General features: G+C 36.6%; 3 protein-coding genes across 10 annotated transcripts in view; 2 read left to right on the top strand and 1 right to left on the bottom strand.

Moving 5' to 3' along the window:
* psme4b (proteasome activator subunit 4b) overlaps positions 1–3112 on the top strand; it is a 37181-nt gene extending 34069 nt beyond the window's left edge. For 3 of the 6 annotated variants that reach the window (XM_067368664.1, XM_067368666.1, XM_067368667.1), the window contains one exon: positions 701–3111. The gene's annotated coding sequence lies outside the window, so the exon portion shown is untranslated. Of the gene's footprint in view, positions 1–700 lie in introns of all 6 variants that reach the window. The other 3 variants (XM_067368663.1, XM_067368661.1, XM_067368665.1) reach the window with 3 other exon arrangements.
* A 3258-nt stretch (positions 3113–6370) lies between these two features.
* On the bottom strand, positions 6371–10757 carry chac2 (ChaC, cation transport regulator homolog 2 (E. coli)). Of its 2 annotated transcripts, XM_067369438.1 has the most exons (4): positions 10490–10757; positions 10159–10396; positions 9987–10022; positions 6371–8625 (listed from the first exon to the last, which is right to left on the bottom strand). In XM_067369438.1, the coding sequence occupies exons 2-4, from the start codon at positions 10291–10293 to the stop codon at positions 8248–8250; spliced, it is 549 nt and encodes a 182-aa protein (XP_067225539.1). In that variant the 5' UTR covers positions 10294–10396; positions 10490–10757; the 3' UTR covers positions 6371–8247. The 2 variants fall into 2 exon arrangements, with proteins under 2 accessions (XP_067225539.1, XP_067225538.1); XM_067369437.1 differs by having other exon boundaries at positions 10159–10757.
* Positions 10758–10937: 180 nt separating this feature from the next.
* On the top strand, positions 10938–23763 carry asb3 (ankyrin repeat and SOCS box containing 3). 2 transcript variants are annotated; one of them, XM_067369797.1, is made up of 10 exons: positions 10940–11708; positions 11825–12037; positions 13168–13326; positions 13430–13542; positions 13910–14042; positions 16675–16852; positions 17086–17292; positions 17385–17654; positions 17821–17954; positions 23493–23763. In XM_067369797.1, exons 2-10 carry the CDS (start codon positions 11839–11841, stop codon positions 23648–23650), a joined length of 1551 nt encoding a protein of 516 aa, XP_067225898.1. In that variant the 5' UTR covers positions 10940–11708; positions 11825–11838; the 3' UTR covers positions 23651–23763. The 2 variants fall into 2 exon arrangements, with proteins under 2 accessions (XP_067225899.1, XP_067225898.1); XM_067369798.1 differs by lacking the exon at positions 17821–17954 and having other exon boundaries at positions 10938–12037; positions 23493–23730.
* Positions 23764–23823: the final 60 nt, after the last annotated feature.

Raw genomic sequence — 23823 nt, 5'->3', positions numbered from 1 at the left:
TAGCCATACTGATTTTGACTATGTTCTGTTCTGTTGCCAAAGTCTATAAAAGGCTTAAAGCGTTAGTCCATGCAAAAAAGAAAATTTCTGTCATTAATTACTCACCCTCAGGTCGTTCCACATCCGTAAGACCTTCATTCATCTTCGGAACACAAATTAAGATGTTTTTTAAGTCTAAGGACACAGAACGCGTTTTTGCTTTGAGAAACGTGAGACGCGGGCAGTAGAATGGGGAAACAAATGTAAGGTCTTGAGACACATTTTTAAAAGTTGAACTGATTTCAACTTGAGCACCGTGTTTTTAGAACATCTTGTAATGCGCTGCAAAAGATGCGAGCGCAACTGTTTTGCATGTCCGTCTAGTGGAAAAGATGCGCTTTAGAATGGAAAAACACGTTCTGTGTGAACGGCCCCTAATACCGCTTCCGGGTTCTACGTCAAAATGCTGGCTTATTATTTTCTGGCTCTTGCGTCAGCATCACAGGTATCCGTCATGCTGCTCATGTGAACATCTCCGGCTAATACTGATGTAGCTCATGGATTTCATCAAAAATATCTTAATTTGTGTTCCGAAGATGAACGAAGGTCCTGCGGGTGTGGAACGACATGAGGGTGAGCAATTATTTACAGAATTTTTGGGTGAACTAACCCTTTAATTACATGATTGTGACGTGATGATATTTTATACATCTCGTTTCAGGTTGACAAAGTTTCTGCAGGTTTTAGTCATTTCTTTTTTTACTTTATATTCAAGTAAAATATCTTCTGCATTCATGAGGATGTGACGGGAGGACACAGACGCTCAGGATCTCAGCATCTAAAGCAGAACAGACCCAGGAGCCCACTAAACCATGATGAGAGGAGGGCAGAGGAGGCACGTATAGGCATGAAGGAGTCGTATGGAGTGCACACACGAAGCGAACGTTTTAATGACTTAGAAATATACTCTGTACGTACTGTTTGTATGTATATATCTAGCCCATATTTTTGCATTTCAACTATACTTAATATTTAAGGTTTACCAGCGCAGGGATGTACGGCCTGCAGTCTGTAATATTGTTGTACAGATAGAATTTTTTTTTTTTTTTTCCCTCTCTAATCCTATGTTGACATTAACTGCGTGATGAAGGACAGAATGCCTATGGGTTGCCCCATAAATCCAACTCCAAAGCCCCCGTCATGTTCTTTTGACTAGAGGTTCTCAGCGATCTGAGCACGTTACGATAGTTCAGCGACTGAATCCATTGTTTAGAATTGTCACTGCATTTCACTGGAATATTTTTCATCTTTTAGCATTTTACAGCTAGTAGCATGTGATTCTTGGTTGAGTGATATAGAGACAGCCTCTTTTCGACTTGCGGCATGCGCCTCTTTGGAACAATGTTGGCTATGGTTGCTCTACGCTAGACTGGCATCAGTAAGTCGATGAAGAATATGTTCGGGCTGAACCCTTCTATTTTTATCATCACATGAGGACGCAAGTCTGAGTACTGTGACGTTATTGTGGTATGTGCGTCTGAAAGTTGCTGTGACTTTGTCCTGTAGCTCTCTGCTCACTTGCCATTGTAACAGGGTTTTGTTTTTGTCCTATGTGTTGGTGTATTTGTGTATGTATGCATCTATGTATTGTACATATGCATTTATCTATGCATAAACCACTGACGCGTCTTCTAGCGAGAACAGCCTGACCAGATCTAGTGTGAGAATTGTGCGAGTTTGTGGAAGGCAGCGTATGCATATGCATGTCGGTTTGAGTGTGCATGTTTGTAGTTTGACTGAATTATGGCTGGGTGGATCATGTTTTGAGCCATTTTTTATTGGCAAGTGACAGAATCCAGGATTGTTTTTGTTGTTCTGTCACAATTTACTCCTCAGCCTCAGCCTTTAGATTATTCTCTGAATCACACACAGCGCAAGAAAGGGCTTCAGGTTCTACCATGGTTAGTTCTGTTTTACATTCTGGAGTGTACATAACAGAAACATTATTTAGCTTAGTGCCAAAACTGCAGTGATTTTTCTCTATTTTTTTTAGATGTTTGCTTTGTTTTACTCTCAAGGCCAATACATGTATTATTGTTTTTAACAAATTAAAAATGCAAACTTTGTTTTCCCCACAATGTTGCCATTTCTTTTCTTTTTTTTTTCTTTCTTTTTCTTTCTTTTTTTATCTGGGTCGCTCAATAAATGTCTAAGTACTTATTAAAGGTGCAGTGTGTAAAATGTGGGAGGATCTATTGACAGAAATGCAATATAATATACATAACTATGTTTTCAGTGGTGTATAAAGACCTTACATAATGAACTGTTATATTTTTATTACATACACCGCGGGTCCCCTCCCCCTTCATGTCAAGTCGCCATTATGCGCCGGCGTTTTCTCGATGCATCGATTACAAATCCTGACGATGACTATTGTTTTTTGAATCGTTTTTTTCGGTCTATAATCGATGTAAAATGCTAAGAATCGGATTAATCGCGATTCTATGGTGATTCAGTGCTTTAAAATATATAAACATTAAATTACTACATGTAATTCTTACGAATTGATGGAGACGTTGTGCGCCGTCATTTTGCGCCTTCCCTCACAGCTCTCATTACAGACGCGCGGCTGCACTTTACCGCCTTGCGCTCGCGCTCCGTACGTTGCCCACAGGACGGCCACTGCTGTTCACATGAGCAGATGACATTTCTCTATTAAGACACCAATAGTCCTGAGTGAAACTGCTGAAGCCATTGCTAAAGCTGCCAAGTCATTGCGCGGACACTACTGTTGAAATAAAACGCTTTTATTGCGTGGAAAAGTCGGAAATGGTTCATTGACATTACCTGAGCAGTTTCAAGGCGCACATTTATGCCTGGACGGAGCAAACACATAATGTAAGTGTCTGAATGCATCCTCACAGTTCAATGGATGATAAATGAAATTATGAACTTAATGTCGTTAAACTGAATGTGCAAAGGGAACTGCTGAAATAAATACATCATTAACAACACTGACATAAGAGCGGATGGTTTATCAATCAGATGCGCGTTAAAGTTACGTTCGTTACTATAGCAACAGAAGAAACCCAGCGCGTTTTCTTTCAGAATCACCATAAGGAAAATGTTCAATATAAAGAGAACAAAGAGGGCTTTTATAACTATTCCGTGAAGAAAAGTTAGTTTAGGATTAGTTGGGAAAGTGCATGATAGTCTCTCCATGTAAGCATTAGTATGTTTAATGTAAGTTACCTAGAACACTTTAATAAGGTTGTGTAGCCATTAACATTATACTGCACAATATTTAACATGAACTAGGCCTAAAAATACTTTCAAAGCCTTTTAAAGTTTTGGCTTATGTGAATTTCCACAAATGCCAATTTTTATAGCCTATTAAAATAGTTATGTAGCATCGAGAACTAACATGAACTAACATTAACAATGGACAAAAGGTTTTTCTGTTTGTTTTTGCCCTTACTCTCTGACCCCCTGAAGGCTTATGGAAGTAAATTAATGCCAAATGTTTTTGAAATAAAAAGCTTGTTGAATTGCTCTAACTGAAAAAAAAATATGCATTACATTAGCTGTACTTGCATTTAGATGCACTGTATTTTTAAGGCTTGCATTTTTATGGGATGAAATTCAACACAGTCGTATATTTAAGCTGTGAATATTTCAATTAAAAATATTTCACACACATTTTCATTATTAAAAATTAAATAATTCATATTCAAATTTCACTTCCAAGATATTTATTCTGTTTAAAAATACAACCTATAAAATTCGACTAGCAATTTTCAGTCCATTTTATTTCACTTTACAAATTCGCTTCCACAAATTCAGTGGCTCAAATTCGGCAGAAAATTCAACATTTCACATCCGGGAACTGCAGGAAGAGCAGTAGAGTGCCGATGCATCATCTCTATCTGCTGTTAGTCTTCTTCGCCAGCAGGTGCCGCTAGCGGCTGTTTAGGAAGACCAAAGCAACGCTAGTAAGTCATTCATTCATAAAAACGGATTTACAGAATTAGAGCAAGCGGTAAGTGAATGTGTGATGATTATCAGGGCCAGTATAAATGCAGAAAAGCTGATAAAGACACAAAAGCTGCATTTATGTTTAATTCAGTGTATTTACGCTTACTTTCCCTGTGTAGCTACAGCTTTCTGTACAGTGAACAAGATAACGTTATTGCCCGATGCTGGTGTATAGATCAAACGTTAAATCTGAGATAGACATATATTTTTCTCTGTTGTTTAGTTTCCTTAACTTTGTATCGCAGCGCTGTGTTGTAATACTAGGGCTTCCCTCATCCGTCATAGCTGCCATCAGGACATATAAACTCTTAACACAGCTTAATGGACTCGTACAGTGATATAAAAGACCAAACTCGCACCTCATTTGTGATGTAGGTTAGACTATATAGGCTCCAAGAAAGCAGATACTGGCATAAAGTTGATTTGACGCTGAACGTTTGATTATGATATTCGCAAATTTAGGGACCGTCTCTAAAGTTACGACATTCTGTATTCACGTTTCTACCTTCTACCAAACTCTTGTAGACACACATGCACATATACATATTCAAACACACCCCACTCAAAGTACATGCATATATACTATTTCTTTTTTTTTTTTTTTTACACGTTCATCACACAATTTTTTTTTTACTTTGTTCATTTTTTATTTTACCTGATCATAGATTATCCTGCTTATACAAATTTTAAATTAAATTTAGAAATAAAATTAACTAAGTAGAACTAATTGTGTGATGAATGTGTAAAAAAAAAGAAAAAGTATATGTGCATGTACTTTGAGTTGAGTGTGTTTGAATATGTGTGTGTGTGTGTGTGTGTGTGTGTGAGAGAGAGAGAGAGAGAGAGAGAGAGAGAGAGAGAGAGAGAAGGGTGCATCACTCTTCGACCTGGCACCTACAGATTATTTGGAAACACTTTACAGTAAGGTTCATAATGTATTAACTAATGTGAACTATCCATGAGCAACACATTTGTTGTTGTATTTGTTAATCTTTGTTAACGTTAATAAAAATACAGCAGTTCATTGTTCATGTTACTTCACTGTGCATTAACTAAAGTTGACAAATACAACTCTTGATTTTAATAATGTATTAGTAAATGCTGGAATTAACATTAACAAAGATTAGTAAGTGCTGTAGAAGTGCAGTTCATTGTTCGTTCATATCAACTATTTAATATAAAGTGTTACCTTTTATTTTAATAAACATCAAAAATCTAAAAGGTTTGCATTATACCTGACACCTAGATGAACAATTTACAGTTGGTTTTGTGACTAAGTCATTCTCTTTAAATGCTATTGAAGGTAGAAACGTGAATATATAATGTTGTAACTTTAGAGACAGTCCCTAAATTTGCGAATATCATAATCAAACGTTCAGCGTCAAATCAACTTTATGCCAGTATCTGCTTTCTTGGAGCCTATATAGTCTAACCTACATCACAAATGAGGTGCGAGTTTGGTCTTTTATATCACTGTACGAGTCCATTAAGCTGTGTTAAGAGTTTATATGTCCTGATGGCAGCTATGACGGATGAGGGAAGCCCTAGTATTACAACACAGCGCTGCGATACAAAGTTAAGGAAACTAAACAACAGAGAAAAATATATGTCTATCTCAGATTTAACGTTTGATATATACACCAGCATCGGGCAATAACGTTATCTTGTTCACTGGAGAGAAAGCTGTAGCTACACTGGGAAAGTAAGCGTAAATACACTGAATTAAACATAAATGCAGCTTTTGTGTCTTTATCAGCTTTTCTGCATTTATACTGGCCCTGATAATCATCACACATTCACTTACCGCTTGCTCCATTTCTGTAAATCTGTTTTTATGAATGAATGATGACTTACTAGCCGTGATCTCGTCTTAAACAGCCGCTAGCGGCACCTGCTGGTGAAGAAGACCAACAGCAGATAGAGATGATGCATCGGCACTCTACTGCTCTTCCTGCAGTTCCCGGATGTGAAATGTTGAATTTTCTGCCGAATTTGAGCCACTGAATTTGTGGAAGCGAATTTGTAAAGCGAAATAAAATGGACTGAAAATTGCTAGTTGAATTTTATAGGTTGTATTTTTAAACAGAATGAATATTTTGGAAGTGAAATCTAAAAGGTGAATATGAATTATTGAATTTTTAATAATGAAAATGTGTGTGAAATATTTTTAATTGAAATATTCACAGCCTAAATATACGACCATGTTGAATTTCAGCCCATAAAAATGCAAGCCTTAAAAATACAGTGCATCTAAATGCAAGTACAGCTAATGTAATGCATATTTTTTTCAAATAGTGCAATTCAACAAGCTTTTTATTTCAAAAACATTTGGCATTATTTTACTTCCATAAAGGCTGCTGTGTAATTCACACCCTGATTGAGACGTTGAGGGAAGCATTTCAATATCCCTATAAATGCATATTAAAATGCAGAATCGAATCGAATTTTAATGTGAATCATCTCGAATCGTTCTGAATTTGCAAAAATCGTTATTGAATCGCTGTCTACCCAAAGATTCACAGCCCTAGTCGGCATGTTTCTACAGTAACCCTAAATGGACAAACTACTCTACAGTTCGTGTTTCCTCACTATGTTCGCTTGTGTTTTTAGAAGCAGCTTGCATCGTCACTACGTTGAATACGCACAAATATAACAAGACGATCTCTGTGGTTGTCTCATTTCGGAGGTGCGCGTCTGACTGTTTCTATAGGAACTGGAGATTCCAACGGCCGCTGCAGTAACGCGATGACTTTACCAATCAACGATTGGCTCTTATTTAGAAGGCAGGGCTTATTTCGCCATATTGTTCTTTGCACTTTCTCCCATTCAAAACAATATGAGTGACACGTCTTGTGTCATTCTATAGTCTTTGGTAGTCATCGTCTGGTTTATTAAGAGCAGAGGCTTTTCTTTGTTAGAAGTAAGACGAAACCTCTTTGCTTCACTGACTAATGTACTCTCTGCTGTCTCAGACGACGACATCTTTTTTGTGTCGGCCAGACGGCCACCATAGCCTCTCCGAAAGGGAGGGGTGTGCGCAGTTACCTCACCGCTAGGTGCCGCTACAATTTACACATTGCTCCTTTTACTAGTATAATTATTATAAACAAAGACTCTTGGAGAAATAAGCAGTTGAAATATTGTAGTGAATTCAATAAAGATCCAGTACACATAGTTATCAGTACAACAACAGACATGTGGTAGAGTTGTATCCTTAATAAATAAAGTGATTGAATTGGGTGAATCTCACAAATTCTGTTTAAAATATTCCAAAATATTTCACCATTTAGGCCTGGTTTCACAGACTGGGTTTGGAATAAGCCAGGAATTAGGCCTTAGTTTAAGTAGGACATTTAAGTAGCTTTTATTGACATGCCATAGAAAAAAAACTTTACTAGTGTGCATCTTGAGACAAAACAATGGCACTGACATATACAAATATCATATCCTACAAATATGTCAGTGCAAGTTGCTTTCAGTTAAGACTGTCTTAAAGAGATAGTTCAGCCAAAAATGAAATTGTCATAATTTACCATAGTAAGGAAAACAACTTGATGAGTAAATGATCAACAGAATTTTCATTTTTGGGTGAACTATCCCTTTAAGCCTTGTCTGTGAAACCGGCCAATAGTTTTGTTTTGTTTTTAATAAAGGAAAACTTTTTGCATTTACATTATAATCATAATGAACCCTTGAACCAACACATACCAGAAAAATATATATAAAAAATGTTACACAATGCAAAAATAATTCTTAATGATCCTTTTTATATATATATAGTTTTTTTTTTTTTTTGAAACGTGACATGAACATGTTCATGAGATTCACCCTGCCATGGCTTATTTGAAGGTAAGGAAGGTAAGGTAAGAACTAAAGAAATAGAAATGGATTAGTAACAGATTCAAGTTTCCTCAGTAAAATAAACCGACCTCTGAAAATTAACATCCCTTCATTTGTCTTTTCATGGACGCAACGACTTAAATCGATTTCAGTTTATGTACCTGATTCATGTATCAATGTCACATCATAAAATCAAGTGTAGATGAAAATGTCCAGTAAAGAAACTGTTGTAAATACTCCTATTAAAAAAACAGAACAGTATAAGTAATGTTATCTAACGCTTTACCAGGTAATCCCTTTTAGTTTGCATCAGCTGTCAATATAGTTGATAAATGAGAAAAACTAAATTCCTGAGTTCTTCAGAAGATTGAGGATAAAATAGACTACAGCAGATCACTCCATCTCCTTCTGCTCCTGCAGCTCCTTCACAAGGCGTTCCAAAGAAAACAGGTGATCATCGAAGTCTTCAGGAACTAGCTGCCTGAGGGCATCGGCGAGCTCAAACAGGTAATCTGTATTCTTGCCACTGGGGCCTACGGACTTCACTATCTGCTGCGCAATTGTCTCCAAAGGCGCTGGGCCTAGGTAATTGGGGTTGTTACAGGATCCGATGTAAAGCAACGTGTCCTGCATTGGTTGGTGTTCTTCATCTTTGGGATGAAACGTAACTGTGATCACACCATACCCGCCTTTCTCTCGGTAGTCGAGATACTCTTTCACTTCCTTTTCTCGGCCTGATGGCAGCTTATAAGCAACACCCCATACGCAACCCTAGATGAAAGAGGAGAGTGAACAAACACACAAAAAAGAATGGTTTGGATTATTCTCTTTTTGCTTTTGTAACTTTGATTTGGCATTACATAAAAACATGGAAATTAAATGTATGTACATCTCACTGTACATGTTATCATTAAATATTACAAATATATGCACAGTGTGCAGTTCCTTTTCAAAGCCTAGTTTGGAAAACCCTGACATAATGTACTGTTTCATGTTGTTGATAGCAAAAATTCAAATCAATGTTATAAACACATTAGGTTAAAAGTAATCTAAAAATAGTCTAATTATATTATCTAAAATGTGTAATGTAATGTATTACGTTACTAACTACAATTTTTATCATGTAATTTGTATTCAGTAAATGGGCTAAAATTTGTAAGTAATCTAGCCTTTACTGGATACGGTAATTATAACTGTAGTTTAATTACTGTTAGGTGATGTTAATCTAATGTCTTAAAGGGTTAGTTCACCCAAAAATGAAAATAATGTCATTTATTACTCACCCTCATGCTGTTCCACACCCTTAAGACCTTCGTTCATCTTCGGAACACAAATTAAGATATTTTTGTTGAAATCCGATGGCTCAGTGTGTCCTGCATAGCCAGCAATGACATTTCCTCTCTCAAGATCCATTAATGTACTAAAAACATATTTAAATCAGTTCATGTGAGTACAGTGGTTCAATATTAATATTATAAAGTGCCATACATTATTGGTGCGCCAAAAAAACTAAATAACGACTTATTTAGTGATGGCCGATTTCAAAACACTGCTTCATGAAGCTTCGGAGTGTTATGAATTAGCGTGTTGAGTCATGATTCGGATCGTGTGTCTGAAATCACGTGACTTTGGCACTCCGAACCGCTGATTCGACACAAGATTCATAATGCTCCAAAGCTTCCTGAAGCAGTGTTTTGAAATCGGCCATCACTATGTAAGTCATTATTTATTTTTTATTTTTTTGGTGCACCAAAAATATTCTCGTCGCTTTATAATATTAATATTGATCCACTGTGCTCACATGAACTGATTTAAATATGTTTTTGTACATAAATGAATCTTGAGAGGAAATATCATTGCTGGCTATGGAGGCCTCACAGAGCCATCGGTTTTCAACAAAAATATCTCAATTTGTGTTCCGAAGATGAACAAAGGTCTTACGGGTGTGGACCGACATGAGGGTGAGTAATAAATTACATTATTTTCATTTGTGGGTGAACTAACCCTTTAATAAAAACAAAATATCTAATGTCTAAAAAACATTTGTGCCTCCAATTCAATAGGAAAAGAGTTGAAAAAAAGTGGAATGTCCGTATAAATCTAGCAGTATTTATTAGGTTGACAGTCATTACCTCAGGATCCTCTATTAATGTCACCACTCGCCCAGGCTGAAATAAAATCAATAAGAAATAAAAGTGTTAATCGTACTGTGTTAAGTGCTCTGTTATCCTTAAAGGTCACTATGACTAGCACCTGCTGTTGATCAACTCGTATGACTTTGATAATGAATAATCGGGTCCATACCTTTCCAGGCACCCCTCGATGATCCGTACTTCCCTGCCAGAACCTGCGACTAAAACCTTTGACGAAACCCACTCGTTTCTCCTCGTACGGAAAGTCAACTTTCCAAATCAAAGATCCGTAACCAAAAACCCACATGTTTGCGGCTGCCAGCTCACAGTGTGTCTGAACCGTCTGAACACATGCTGCACTTATAGGTCGATGGACGGGTTGTTTTAATGCTAGCGTTCCCCTGACGATTCTGGTTATATATGTTGACAGGGTTGGCATAGGTTTGGGCATAAAATAGTAATTAGCATAGTTTAAGATTACAAGAAACAAAAGAAACACATACTTGTCAAGGGCAGATACAGATCTAGCCGAAGATACCTCGCGTCAAGTTTAGTCTCGACGTCGTTTGAAGTGATGATTACAAGCTGCCATAAACAGCGTTTTACTGTGTATATATGGTTTCTTTAAAAATGATAATAAAACAATAAATATCAACGTTAAAATCGGTACGCCATTAGTTAAAGGTATAATAAACTGGATAATGGAAGATATTATTTTTCAAAATAAAAGCCAGTTTACCGGCTTTAAAATTAAACCCTTACAAAAAAATAGCAGGGTAACTTAACCAGAATAACCACTAACTTATTTAATACAGTACTGTAGTCATTTTATAATTTTTAATAACATAATTATAGTTATTTTACTATAATTTTTAATAACAGTAGTTTTTGTAGCAATGGCTAACGTATTTGAAAAAGAAAAAAAAAACGATGGGTATAATTGTTATTTATATAAAGGAAGTTAAATCTGTACAAATTACAATAGTTAATTCGAATGATTTATTTATTTGTTTGTTCATTCATTTATTTATTTTTATTTATTTACTTTTATATTACACAAATTAAAATGGTATTTAAATGTGTTTTGACTGTTGGAACCCTGCTTGTTCAATAGACAAGCAATGCGTTTGTTTTATATGTTGCCGTTATACGTAATTATATCTAGTTAAAGAGCTGAATGATGAATACTGAACAAAACAATAACTTGGGTAGATACATTCTTTTCTGTTTTAAGGAGGTGCCTGGTTTCGGTTTAGTGGGTGGATCAATTGAAAATATGTAAAACGAAATATTGGACTTTTTTTGTTGTTGTTGTTATTATTATTTTTATTTCCTCTTATTTATTTATAGACGGAACGCAAAGTAACGCATGTTTATTCCAGCCGGAGCCCTGAATCAGCCAATCAGAAAACAGCATCGCCGGAATTTCCGTTAAAAAATACTTCGTCCCAAAACGAATGGAATGTGGATTCTGTCATCATACATTTATGTGTTTACAGATGCTTTAGAACTGCATCATGATTATCGATTTATCTTTTTGTTGTCTTGTGGACATTCAAAGTGGGAAAGTGAACTAGATTACTAGTAAACTTAAAGTGGCACAGCACTAAACTCGTTATTTTGCAATCAAAGCACCGTTATCTGCCCAGCTTATCGATGTAACCTAGTGTGCATTTGACTTACTGCGTTATAGAGATTGAACCGGTGGCACTGCGGTATAAGGCAGGTGTAATTCAAGATCTAGAACTGTCAACTTGCACTCAGCCTAGCGCCACTGTGTGTAAATGATATAGAATTAACTATTTTAGTAATGTTTGAGAAATAGTGTTGTGTTAAAGGTGAAAAATAAGCGATGGACTTCACGGAGTGCTATGGAGACACCTGTTCAGCCGTCGCGCTGGCAGCCCGGGAAGGGAAAGGTCGACGGGTGCAGAAGCTCATCCAGAGAGGCTTCGCGGTGGACGTAAAAGATAACCGGGGCTGGAACGCCCTGCATGAGGCTGCAGCGGCTGGATCAGCAGAGTGTGTGCGGCTGCTCCTCCCTGCAGCCGGTAAGAGCTTCCAAATTTACACTGTAAAGGTGGTACAGAAGCGCTTCTGAAGTGGTAATTAGGTGTCTTTACACAAGACTGTTTAAATGTAGCATAAATGCATTTACACAGCAATTTTAATAGTATATTTTTATACTAGGGCCTAAGGTGGGTCTGAGCAGACATTTAGTCAGGCTTTTAAGCAACATTACGACTTTACACAGAATTTTGAGCAGGCACAGAGCAGCCTCAAATCAGCTGTGGACCATTAAATAGAGCTACTTTAGGCATTGAAGAGAAATTCTAGTATCTTTTATGCTACCTGTTTGATTCCAAGTCTGTATGAATTTTGTTCTTGCGTAAGTCATAAAAGGAAATATTGGGCAAAATGTGTAAGCTGCTCTTTTCCATAAAGTAAAAATGATTGGGGACTGGGGTTGTCAATCTTGACAAATAACATAAATGTTTGAGATCTTTACAACTTGTGTGCCATATTATGGTGGCTTTGTGTGAGAAACCAACTGAAATTTAAATTTTTAGTCCTTAAAATCTTCCCAGACAATATTTTCTTGTTTTTATCAGTTCCAGTGCTGGTTTAAATACTGTATTTTGGTGTTTGTATAGCAGGGTAGCTTTCAAATCCCATTCATGTAATTTATATATGCTAATATTCAAATTTAGTTAAAGGGATAGTTCACCCACAAATGAAAATTATGTCATCATTTACTTAAGTTGTTCCAAACCCGTATGAATTTCTTTGTTCTGTTGAATACAAAGGAAGATATTTGGAAGAATGTGGGAAACGGAGCAGTTCTGAGGGTACTATTGACTTCCATAGTATTTTTTTTTTTTCCTACTATGGAAGTCAATGGTGCCCCAAAGCAGCCTGTTTACAAACTTTCAAAATATCTTCCATTGTGTACAGCAGAACAAAGAAATTTATACAGGTTTGGAACTACTTGAGGATGAGTAAATAATGACAGAATTTACATTTTTGGGTGAACTATCCCTTTAAAAGAACTGTCCCTTGAAGACCAACAATCAGAGCTCTTTTGACACTAGTATGTTTGTGTAATTATTAAACTGTACAAGATTTGCTTTCTCTAAAGTGCAGGTCATTAATTTGATCTCAATGTCCCTCTTTACTTCAGTGAATTGCGAAGACTACGTCAACACTTTGACACATAACTCAGAGACTCCTCTTTTCTTTGCTGCGAGGAATGGACACCTCCGGGCAGTAAAGTGGCTAATCAAAGGTGGTGCGGACATTAACAGGACAACCAATGAGCTCTCTTGTCCCCTCTTTGCAGGTAAACCCAAAGTACCTAGGATCACCATCTCATATCATGTGTACCATGCGTGTTTTCCGTCTTCAGAGTCTTGTTATATATTTGTCTAATTTTTTGTATCAAGCTGTAGATGGTGGGTACAAAGATGTGGTGGAGCTGCTGGTGCAAAATGGAGCGGAAGTCAACGGGACTCACTCAGTTTCCGGCTGGTCTTGTCTCCATCAAGCTGTTTTCAAGGTTATAGCTTTAATCTAAAATTCTAATTCATGATTTATCAAGCTTTCATGTTTTGGAAACTTGCACAAATACTACATTCACATACCTTATGCAGCTCTCCTTACTGACTTTTAAGTGTAAGGGCTTATCAGCAAGTCACTTATTTAGAACATCAATAAATTATTATTTATGTTGCCTGTTATTACTCTTTTGCATTTATAACTCTATCAATAAGTTTTATACTTCTAAATGTTTAATTACACTTCAAAAATTAAAAGCCCAAGGCCATTGTGTGTGTTTTAAGCTTTTAAATCCTACATCTGAAGCCGTTATCGAAATCTTTCATCAAGAAATTGAGGAAATAAATATCTGTAAATAACACTTCCAGGGCCATACTGAGATTGTGAGATTCCTGGTGAGCATGTGTTCTCTGGAGGCAGTGGATGACTATGGGATCACACCATTATTTGTTGCTGCACAATATGGACATCACCTATGCTTAGAGATTCTTGCTAATGCTGGTGAGAACACTTCTTTAATGATTAATCCTGTATGAACTGCATGTAGCCAGTCATATGCTTCCCTTTTTGTACACTACATGCTTTGGTCAATGTTCAGTATTAACTCTTGCAACATTAGAGCTATCACTACTGTATCCACAGTGCTATTTCCAGTGACACATTTTTCAGAGGCAGATAAGCAGGTCAATGACTTTTCTTTTTTTTTCTTTTTTTTTTCCCAGATCTGTATTCAATTAATGCATTAAAAATTCAATTCAAACATACAGAGACTTCAATACAGTCCTCTATGATGAGAGCACATTTTTAATTTCTTAATTAAAATTCATGTTCACATTTTGGGTGGTGGGGAAGGGGTGGCATAAGGTGAAAAAATGTCTCGCATGTTAAATGTCTTAAAAATGTCTTCATAATGAAAAGAGCCTCATTAAAAGTTTGGCTGCTTTGCTGCTTATTAATATAAAAAATAAATAAATAAATAAAATAACTTAATCCTTCTATTCAGCAAGGATACATTTAATTGATCAAAAGCGACATTTAAAGACTTATAATTCATCAAAGAAACCTTAAAAAAATTATCAATGTTTCCAAAAAAATAAAAAAATAGAAGTAAAGCGCAGCAAAATAATAATATTTAATTTTTGTGCACCGAATCAGCATATTAGAATGATTTCTGAAGGATCATGTGACACTGAAGACTGGAGTAATGATGCTGAAATTTCTATTATAATTATATTATATATTATATATTATATGAATAAATTAACTTAAATCATGCATACATGACAATAATAATACATTAATTTGGCAGATGTCGCTCCCGAAACATTGCAGCGTTTATGTGGCCGCTGGTCAAGCTTGAAACAAAAGTTTATTCAAATTCTGAATTGATCATATAACGCCTACAAAGCGTGCAAAGAGCCGTCCCGTTACAGTCACTAAAAAGCTGTCACTCATCTTAGTTCATCGAGACGACACAATCACACAAAGTTGCATTATAATCAATTAAGCTGACTGCATAATGAATCTCTTATTTGCATAATGTCTGCACTTGGTTATATAATGAGAGGCTTCTCGAGAGTATAGAATACTGGGAAAAAATCCATGTTTTGAGCTGAGTGGATTCTAACTTAAAGATTGGCGATTTCGTTCAAGAAATCAATTGGCTACATTGCTTGACGCTGCAAAAACATGTTGTAAATAGAAACCTTTGATGCTTTCCAGAGCGCAAACACAGACACTCATGGTACTTGAACTTGTAACAGTGGTAACAAGTGGAGGAAAACTGTCGAGATCCATTTCTGTATTCTGTAAAACAGGTTCTTTTGTATGTGCTTTGTTAAATATAGAGCTGTTTTACTCAAAATGCCTTCAAAGGAGATAGATGAGCATAACTAATGTCCATCACAGATTGATATCTTTTATTTTTCCTTCTTCTCACAATAAAAACAACTAGCTCGGTTACCTGATTGCCTTAAAAGTATATAGATATCAACGTCAGTTTATTCTGTTGTTAACAATTTCTCCGACAAACGGATGCGATGAGACATGTTTTCCGATTTGGTCAGATGACTTTCGACAGGTACCCCATTAGAGAAAAAAATATCTCCCAATTCGTACTTTATAACTCACAATTGTGAGTTTATATATCAATTCTAAAGGAAAAAGGGAAAAAATGCAGGATATAAACTCGAAATTGCCCTTTTTTATTCTTTTATTCCGTGGCTTCTATAGACCGCTACTGCAGCAGAAGTGTCATTTTCTGTCACCAGGCCACACAACGCTGTTTGCAAACATCAAAACGGTCAATCAGAAGCAGCAGCAGGCATTTTGAGTGAGAAGATTCTACGCTAGTCTCAAGTCCGTGGCCAGGGGAAGACTAAGCCTTTCCCAGCCTTACACAAGCTCTGCCTATTAATATTTTTTTGTTTATTGTTCTTATTCTGTTTATTGGTTATTTTATTTATGAATGAGTTTTGTTGTTTTCATGAAACTGTTGTCTGACAGTAAATTACATTTAACTAATCTTAATTGTCAAATTATTTTTAGCCCATGTTTTGTAAAAAGTGTAGGGAAATTGTTTTACTTGACATTTTAGTCATTAAATTAAATCTTTTTTGAAAGTCATAATATAGAAGTTTATAAAAGTCATATAAAACCAACAGGAATACAAAGAGTACTTTCTTACTGAGAACCTGGCATAAACTATATGTATATATATATTTTTTTAATTATTTGTCGTTATGGTGAACACCCTATTAAACAAAAAAAGCCAAAGTCACACTGCAGTCATCTATTAGAGTTTGGTTGCCTAAGCAGCAGAACCTGATTTCACCAAGTACAACATATTTCTGGATATAGTACACCTTGTTCTTTTGCTAATCCTGGAACAACATTCCAATCAACCAAGTCAGATTTGAGGGCCAAGTTTATGTCAAGTTTATAACCAGGGTTAGGTGCTTCTACATCCGTGTTATTCAGATCATCTTTTTCTGATTTTAGGGATAACATATGGGTATGATTAGGTTTAGGGGTAGGGATATGGTTATGATTACATTTTCAGACAGGAATGTTATGCGTCTAACTCAACAAAATCAGAACGTACACCTAAGCACAGGTTGTCGGTTGCCCACAGGGGCAAATGTGAACTGCCAAGCAAATGATCTGGCCACACCGCTGCTCATTGCCGCTCAGGAGGGCCATGTACGGTGTGTGGAGGTCTTACTGGCCCATGGAGCTGACCCCAACCTGTACTGCAATGAGGACTGCTGGCAGCTACCCATCCATGCTGCGGCCCAGTTCAGTCGGCTTAGGTACGACAGCTCGGTCAATGACCTACTGGGTGTGTCAATTGCTTACGAAGACCTCGTTTTAAAAAAAAACAATACACAATGTGACAATTACTTAGTATAATATAAATAACATTTGAAAGCTAACCTTTTGTACTTTTTAAATGAAGATGTTGAGAGCATAGCTTTGGCCTTTTTGAAATAATTTTTGCTATACTGGATTAATCTGGCTGCTCATCTCTTGTCTTTCTGTATAGCATTTTAGAGAAGCTGATTCCAGTAACGAAGCGAGAATGTGACCAGGGTGAAGGAAAGGTCAGTCCAGTTTACTTGGCAGTACTTAGCGGACAAGCGGACAGCCTTCGGGCCTTGCTAAAGAAGGGCTACAGTCCAGATGCCCAGAGCTGTCGACAGTTTGGCTACAGCTGCCCTTTGGACATGGCTCTGTGGTGCAACTCTTGGAAGTATGACATAGATGTACACTCATGCCCTGCATTTCATTTTAAACACAATCAGTTGGACAGCATGACATTTTTCCCCTCCATTTGTCTCTCAGTTTGGACAGCGAGTATCACCAGACACGTGAGATCACTCTGATGCTCTTGGCTGCAGGGGCCCACGTAAGCATGGGCATCTATGCCTTTGCATTACAGGGTCATGTACCAGAGCACCTGCCCTTGATCCTGGAGCACGCTGGCCTTCCTCAGGGTGACCGACTCGGAGAGCTGGCCGATAGAGCCCTTGCTGAGCTGCAGAGTGCCTCTTTTTGGCTCCCCCTGCTGCTCAAAGCAGGAATGGACCCCATGCTGCTGCTACAGGACAAAATGTAAGCAACACATTGCGGTTGTTGTGCCACACAGTTTTTTATTTTAATCATGAGTGGATTCACCATGCATGGCTTTTAATAAATGATCTTGCTTTATTAACGTCAGAGTTAAAAACCACTGTGTTAAGCTCTTCACTTCTGCCTGTTATGCTGTAATTGGGTGCAGGCTTGAAGAAGCTGAGAACAGAGTGCTTAATTTCTTTCTGGAGTTCATTAATTGGAAGACTCTGCCCTCCACAATGCTTCAGATTCTCTCTCACCGTCGAGCAGATGGCACCTGGACGCCACGGAAGCATTTTGGTATGACCTGTACACTTGTGTATGTGTGGGTTTTATGACCTTGATCAGGTGTTTTTCAACAATATATTGCAGTATATTCACAATTATTTTGTTGGTAAAATGAAATGAAGCAAAATAGTGAATTTTCTTCAGTCTATTAAGTTTCCTGACGAGTTTCTGCATTAGGCCGTGTGTCCACCAAAGCACTTTTAGCCAGCTGAAAACGCTAGGTGCTCTGCTTAAAACGCCCGTCTGTGAGCGCTTGAGAGTGCTTCTGCAGTGCAGCGTTTTTTTCCGTTGAGACGCTTTGTTGCTATGATACGGAATATCCGCGTCACTGTTACTTAAAACTGACTTTGCAGGTAATTTGTTTCAGACTTAAAATGTTGACACAATGTGAAATTACTTTGCTATGTATTTTCGGAGAGCAGCAATATTAATTTCTCATCCATTTTGTTCCGTTCTGTTTGTTGATGTTGTTGTACAGCAAGAATGTTGTGACGGTTAGCCGGTGTAGTTTTTGTCCCGCCCCTCCTCCACTCTGATTGGACGGCTGGCTAAAAAGTGACAGTGATGAGCGCAGCGTTTTACTCAAAGTTGAACGTTCTTCAACTCGAGGCGACCAGTAAAAAACGTCGAGCTCTCAGCGCTTGAGCGTGAAAAAGACACTCATTGCCTCGTTACGCTCCTGGCTTTTAAAAAAAACGCAGTGCTCCCATTGAAAACAATTGAAAAAGTACACTAGCAGCTGGAAAAAATGCTTTGGTGGACACACAGCCTTACAGTGAAAGTGATGCTATTATGCTTTTTTGAATATTACCTTTCATGCAGTGCATAATATAGCGGTTTGTGAATGTAAAAGGTCTGCAGAGGTTTAAAGATCAAAGTGTACGACAAATAAAAGCTGCGTTTCCACTGAAAATACCTGGAACATTTTGCCCCAGGAATCCCTAGTTCCCACTGGATTTCGTCCTCCGCATATAAGCTTAATAAAGCCAGAACCTCGTCGTCGGCCCATTGGCCATATTTTTTAAACTCCGGTGTTGATTTTAATAGTAATCAACTCTTACTGAATGCACGGCAACAGACTTTTAAAAATGGTGGTTGGAAAAAAATGCTGCGTGAACTCAACCAATCAGCATGTTCAGTGCCCAAGTCCCAGCCCCTAAAGTTCCTGAACTTTGAAAAAAATAATACCTCGCGAGCAGGGACTTTTTTGAGGGAGAAATTTTTACCCGGAACTTCATTTAAACCATGGTCCCTGTGGTCAAAACACAGTGTACCACTCCAAAGTTCCTGGGGAAATTTCCTGCGGTGGAAACGCAGAGAAAGTTATTGTCTCCTAAAAGAAAAGATAGATTCTGAACTGCCAAAATGAATCATCAGCAGTTCCAGTCTCACTTCTGCAACAAATCTACATAGATTTGTAAAAAATTTGCGTAATGCCAGCCTTTGGTCTTCATTGGCTGCACAACTTTGACCCTCAAACACTTTAGTTGTAGCTGAGGAGCAACATGTCGTGTTGTTGACATGCCGAGAAGATGCTGTTTCTTTGCTGCGAATCCTATTTGCATGCACTTCCAAAGGATGAGGTCTGTTCTCATCACTGCAAAGATGCAGCACTATACAAGTGCTCGGGAAGCCTCCGGAGCGGAAATTCAGATATAGTAATGGGAGTTAAGTTTTCCGACACGTGCTGTAAGCTGTAGACCAATCACAACACACGGGGCCATCTAACCAAATAATGAGATGTTATATATATATATATATATATATATATATATATAATACAGTACAGTCCAAAAGTTTGGAACCACTAAGATTTTTAATGTTTTTAAAATAAGTTTCGTCTGCTCACCAAAGCTACATTTATTTAATTAAAAATACAGTAAAACAGTAATATTGTTAAATATTATTACAATTTAAAATAACTGTTTTCTATTTAAATATATATATCACAAAGTAATTTATTCCTGTGATGGCAAAGCTGAATTTTCAGCATCATTACTCCAGTCTTCAGTGTCACATGATCCTTCAGAAATCATTCTAATATGCTGATCTGCTGCTCAAGAAACATTTAATGTGTACAATTGTACAAAATATTTGTGTACAATATTTTTTTTCAGGATTATTTGATGAATAGAAAGTTCAAAAGAACAGTGTTTATCTGAAATCTAATCTTTTGTAACATTATAAATGTCTTTACTGCCACTTTTGATTGATTTAATGCATCCTTGCTGAATAAAAGTATTAATTTCTTTAATTTCTTTTCAAAAAAATAAAATTAAAATTCTTACTGACCCCAAACTTTTGAACGGTAGTGTATAATGCTACAGAAGCTTTGTATTTCAGATAAATGCTGTTCTTTTGAACTTTCTATTCATCAAGGAATCCTGAAAAAAAAAAAAAAAAAAAGTACACAACTGTTTTCAACATTGAAAATAATCATAAATGTTTATTGAGCAGCAGATCAGCATATTAGAATGATTTCTGAAGGATCATGTGACACTGAAGACTGGAGTAATGATGCTGAAAATTCAGCTTTGCATCACAGGAATAAATTACTTTGTCAAATATATTTAAATAGTACACTGTTATTTTAAATTGTAATAATATTTAACAATATTACTGTTTTTACTGTATTTTTAATTAAATAAATGTAGCCTTGGTGAGCAGATGAAACTTCTTCTTTGGTTCCAAACTTTTGGACCGTACTGTGTGTATACATTATATATATATATATATATATAAAATCAGTGGTGCTTGAAAGTTTGTGTACCCCTTGCAGAATCTGAAAATGTGAATAATTTTAACAAAGAGGGATCAAACAAAACACGTAATTTTTTTTTATTTAGTACTGTCATGTAAGATATTTTACATAAACGATGTTTACATAAATTCCACAAGACAAAAAATAAAAAAAATTGCTGAAATTATAAATATGACCCCATTCAAAAGTTTATGAACCCTTGATTCTTAATACTGTGATTACCTGGATGATCCACGACTGGTTTTTTTGTCTTGTGATGGTTGTTCATGAGTCTCTTGTTTGTCCCGAACAGATAAACTGCCCAATATTCTTCAGAAAAATCCTCCAGGTCCTGCATATTCTTCAGTTTTCCAGCATCTTTTGCATATTTGAACTATTTCCAGCAGTGACTGTATGATTTTGAGATCCATCTTTTCACACTAAGGACAATTGAGGCACTCAAACACAGCTATTAAAAAAGGTTCAAACATTCATGGATGCTCCAGAAGGAAAAAGGATGCATTAAAGGATTAGTCCACTTTTAAATAAACTTTTCCTGATAATTTACTCACCCCCATGCCATCCAAGATGTCCATGTCTTTCTTTCTTCAGTCAAAAAGAAATTAAAGTTTTTGATGAAAACATTGCAGGATTTTTTTTTTTTTTACATATAGTGGACTTCAATGGCCACCAAACAGTTTTAGGTCAAAATTAGTTTCACTGCAGCTTCAAATTGTTCTACACAATCACAGATGAGAAATTAGGGTCTTATCTAGTGAAACCATCACTCATTTTTCTGAAGAAAAAAAATTATATAAGTTTTAACCATAAATGCTCATCTTGAACTAGCTCTCTTCTTCTTTATTTGAATTCCAGCAGTGTAGATGCTGCTAAGTGTATTACTGCCCTCCACAGGTCAAAGTTTGAACTAATTTTTATATGCAATATGCTAGTGCAAGTATATAACAATTAGTTCAAACTTTGACCTGTGGAGGGCAGTGTCTACACTGCCGGAATTCAATTAGAGAATAAGAAGAGATTTAGTTCAAGATGAGCACTTATGGTTAATTTATGGCATTCTTTTCTTTTTTCAGAAAATGAGCGATGGTTTCATTATATAAGACCCTTATTTCTCATTTGGTGCCCATTGAAGTCTAGAAAAAAAAAAATCCTGGAATGTTTTCATCAAAAACTTTTAATTTCTTTTTGACTGAAAAAAAAAAAGACATGGACATCTTGGATGACATGGGGGTGAGTAAATTATCAGGAAAAGTTTATTTAAAAGTGAACTAATCCTTTAAGAGCCAGGGGGTGAAAACCTTTTGAATTTGAAGATCAAGGAATATTGTACTTCATTTGTCTTCTGGCAAACATTTAAGTGTCTTCTGTTGCTTCCGAAGGGCAGTACCAAATGAAAAAAAAAAATATATATATATATTTAAGAAAAATTTGGACATCTTTATCCTGTTCAAAAGTTTTCACCCCTGACTCTTATTCATTGTGTTTCCTTCTGGAGCATCAGTGAATGTTTGAACTTTTTTTGTTCGAGTCCTTTAGTTGTCCTCAGTGTGAAAAGATGGATCTCAAAATTATACAGTCACTGCTGGAAAGGATTCAAAAATGCAAAAGATGCTGGAAAACTGAAGAATCTGCAGGACCTGGAGGATTTTGCTGAAAGAACAGAGCTCAGTTTAACTGCTCAGGACAAACAAGGGACTCATGAACAACCATCACAAAACATAAAAACAGTCAGATCATCAGGTAACCACACACAGTATTAAAGGTGCTAAAGAGGATGTTATGTTTTATATATTTTTCTAATATTACTTGAAACTGTCTTTACTAACTGATAAAAGACTATTTATTAGGTGCACTGAAAGGAATAATATTAATATACATCATCTGTGCACGAGGTAGGGCCTTAAAAACATCAGCCAATCGCGTAAATGATTGGCCCTCTGGCTTGTCAATCACTGCCATTACGTTCCTTGTGAGAGACGAGCTCGGCTGTGCACTCCAGTAACTTTCCACACTCCACAGGCGCCGCATGCAATGTTTTTGTCAGGAGACAGGAATAACAGCTGCAGATTATGAGTTACCTGCGGTGAGTCCGACATAATGAATCCACTAACACGACACAGCGAATGCCGGTGGTAAACACTCGTGTTCCAATATTCATGCACGAGTTTTGGAAGACGTTCCCTCAGATACTCACTAACAGTCTTTGGATTCTCAGTCGACGAAAAGATCCTCTTTAGCACCTTTAAGAATAAAGGGTTCACAAACTTTTGAGCGGGTCGTTTTTATAATTTTTTTTGTCTTGTGGACCATATGTAAACTTTTTTTTTTTTTTTTTTAATGTAAAATATCTTATTCAGGACAGTACTAAATAAAAAATAACGTGCATATTGTATGATTCCTCTTATTTTGTTAAAATTGTTCACATTTTTACAGATTCTGCAAGGGGTTCACAAACTTTCAAGCAGCACTGTATACATATATAAACATTTCTTATTATCAATGTTGAAAACAGTTGTGCTGATTAATATTTTTGTTAAAATATTTTCCAGGAGTCTTTGAATAGAAAAAAAAAAAAAAAAAACAGCATTAATTTGAAATTTGTAACTGTCTTTACTGTCACTTTAATCAATTTAATGCATCCCTGCTGAATGAAAGTATTAATTTTTCATAATATTATTTATATATATATATTATAAAAAATATATATAAAAACTGTATTCTATTCTCTAGATGTACCATCTGATGTGGCCACTTACCACATCTCAGTAACCATTTGCTCTTGTTTCCAGAATCAGTCCCTGCCCTCACTCATTTGTGCAGGCTGGCAGTGCGGGCATCGGTGGGCAGCAATGCTCTGTCTAAGACCTCCTTCATACAACAGCTGCCCGTCCCCACACTGCTCCAGTACTACCTTCAGTTCAGCGACGTCTCAGGCTTGCTTACATAGCGGCCTGACTGTCATCTGTGGCTAATTAAGTTATCTCGACTTGCTCCACTGCAGTATTTTGTATATAATGTTAATAAAATTTTAATGAGTGCTCAATGAAACTGGACTCTGGCTCTTTTCATTACATTGATATTTAAAAAATTGTGGGAGGACAAATGGAGAATTTCACCATC

The sequence above is a fragment of the Chanodichthys erythropterus genome, chromosome 19 (genome assembly GCF_024489055.1).
Source record: "Chanodichthys erythropterus isolate Z2021 chromosome 19, ASM2448905v1, whole genome shotgun sequence".
Classification (NCBI taxonomy): domain Eukaryota; kingdom Metazoa; phylum Chordata; class Actinopteri; order Cypriniformes; family Xenocyprididae; genus Chanodichthys; species Chanodichthys erythropterus.
The sequence above is the reverse complement of the archived record's forward strand: the minus strand, read 5'-3'. Positions and strand labels throughout refer to the sequence as shown.

Coding starts and splice junctions, on each gene's coding strand:
- chac2 (XM_067369437.1), bottom strand. CDS start 10,437: ATGCCCAAACCTATGCCAACCCTGTCAACATATATAACCAGAATCGTC. Junction 10,023..10,158: donor ATCGAGGGGTGCCTGGAAAG/GTATGGACCCGA, acceptor ATTTTATTTCAG/CCTGGGCGAGTGGTGACATT. Junction 8,626..9,986: donor CATTAATAGAGGATCCTGAG/GTAATGACTGTC, acceptor TCTTTCATCTAG/GGTTGCGTATGGGGTGTTGC.
- asb3 (XM_067369797.1), top strand. CDS start 11,839: ATGGACTTCACGGAGTGCTATGGAGACACCTGTTCAGCCGTCGCGCTG. Junction 13,543..13,909: donor TCCATCAAGCTGTTTTCAAG/GTTATAGCTTTA, acceptor TAACACTTCCAG/GGCCATACTGAGATTGTGAG. Junction 17,655..17,820: donor CTGCTGCTACAGGACAAAAT/GTAAGCAACACA, acceptor AATTGGGTGCAG/GCTTGAAGAAGCTGAGAACA.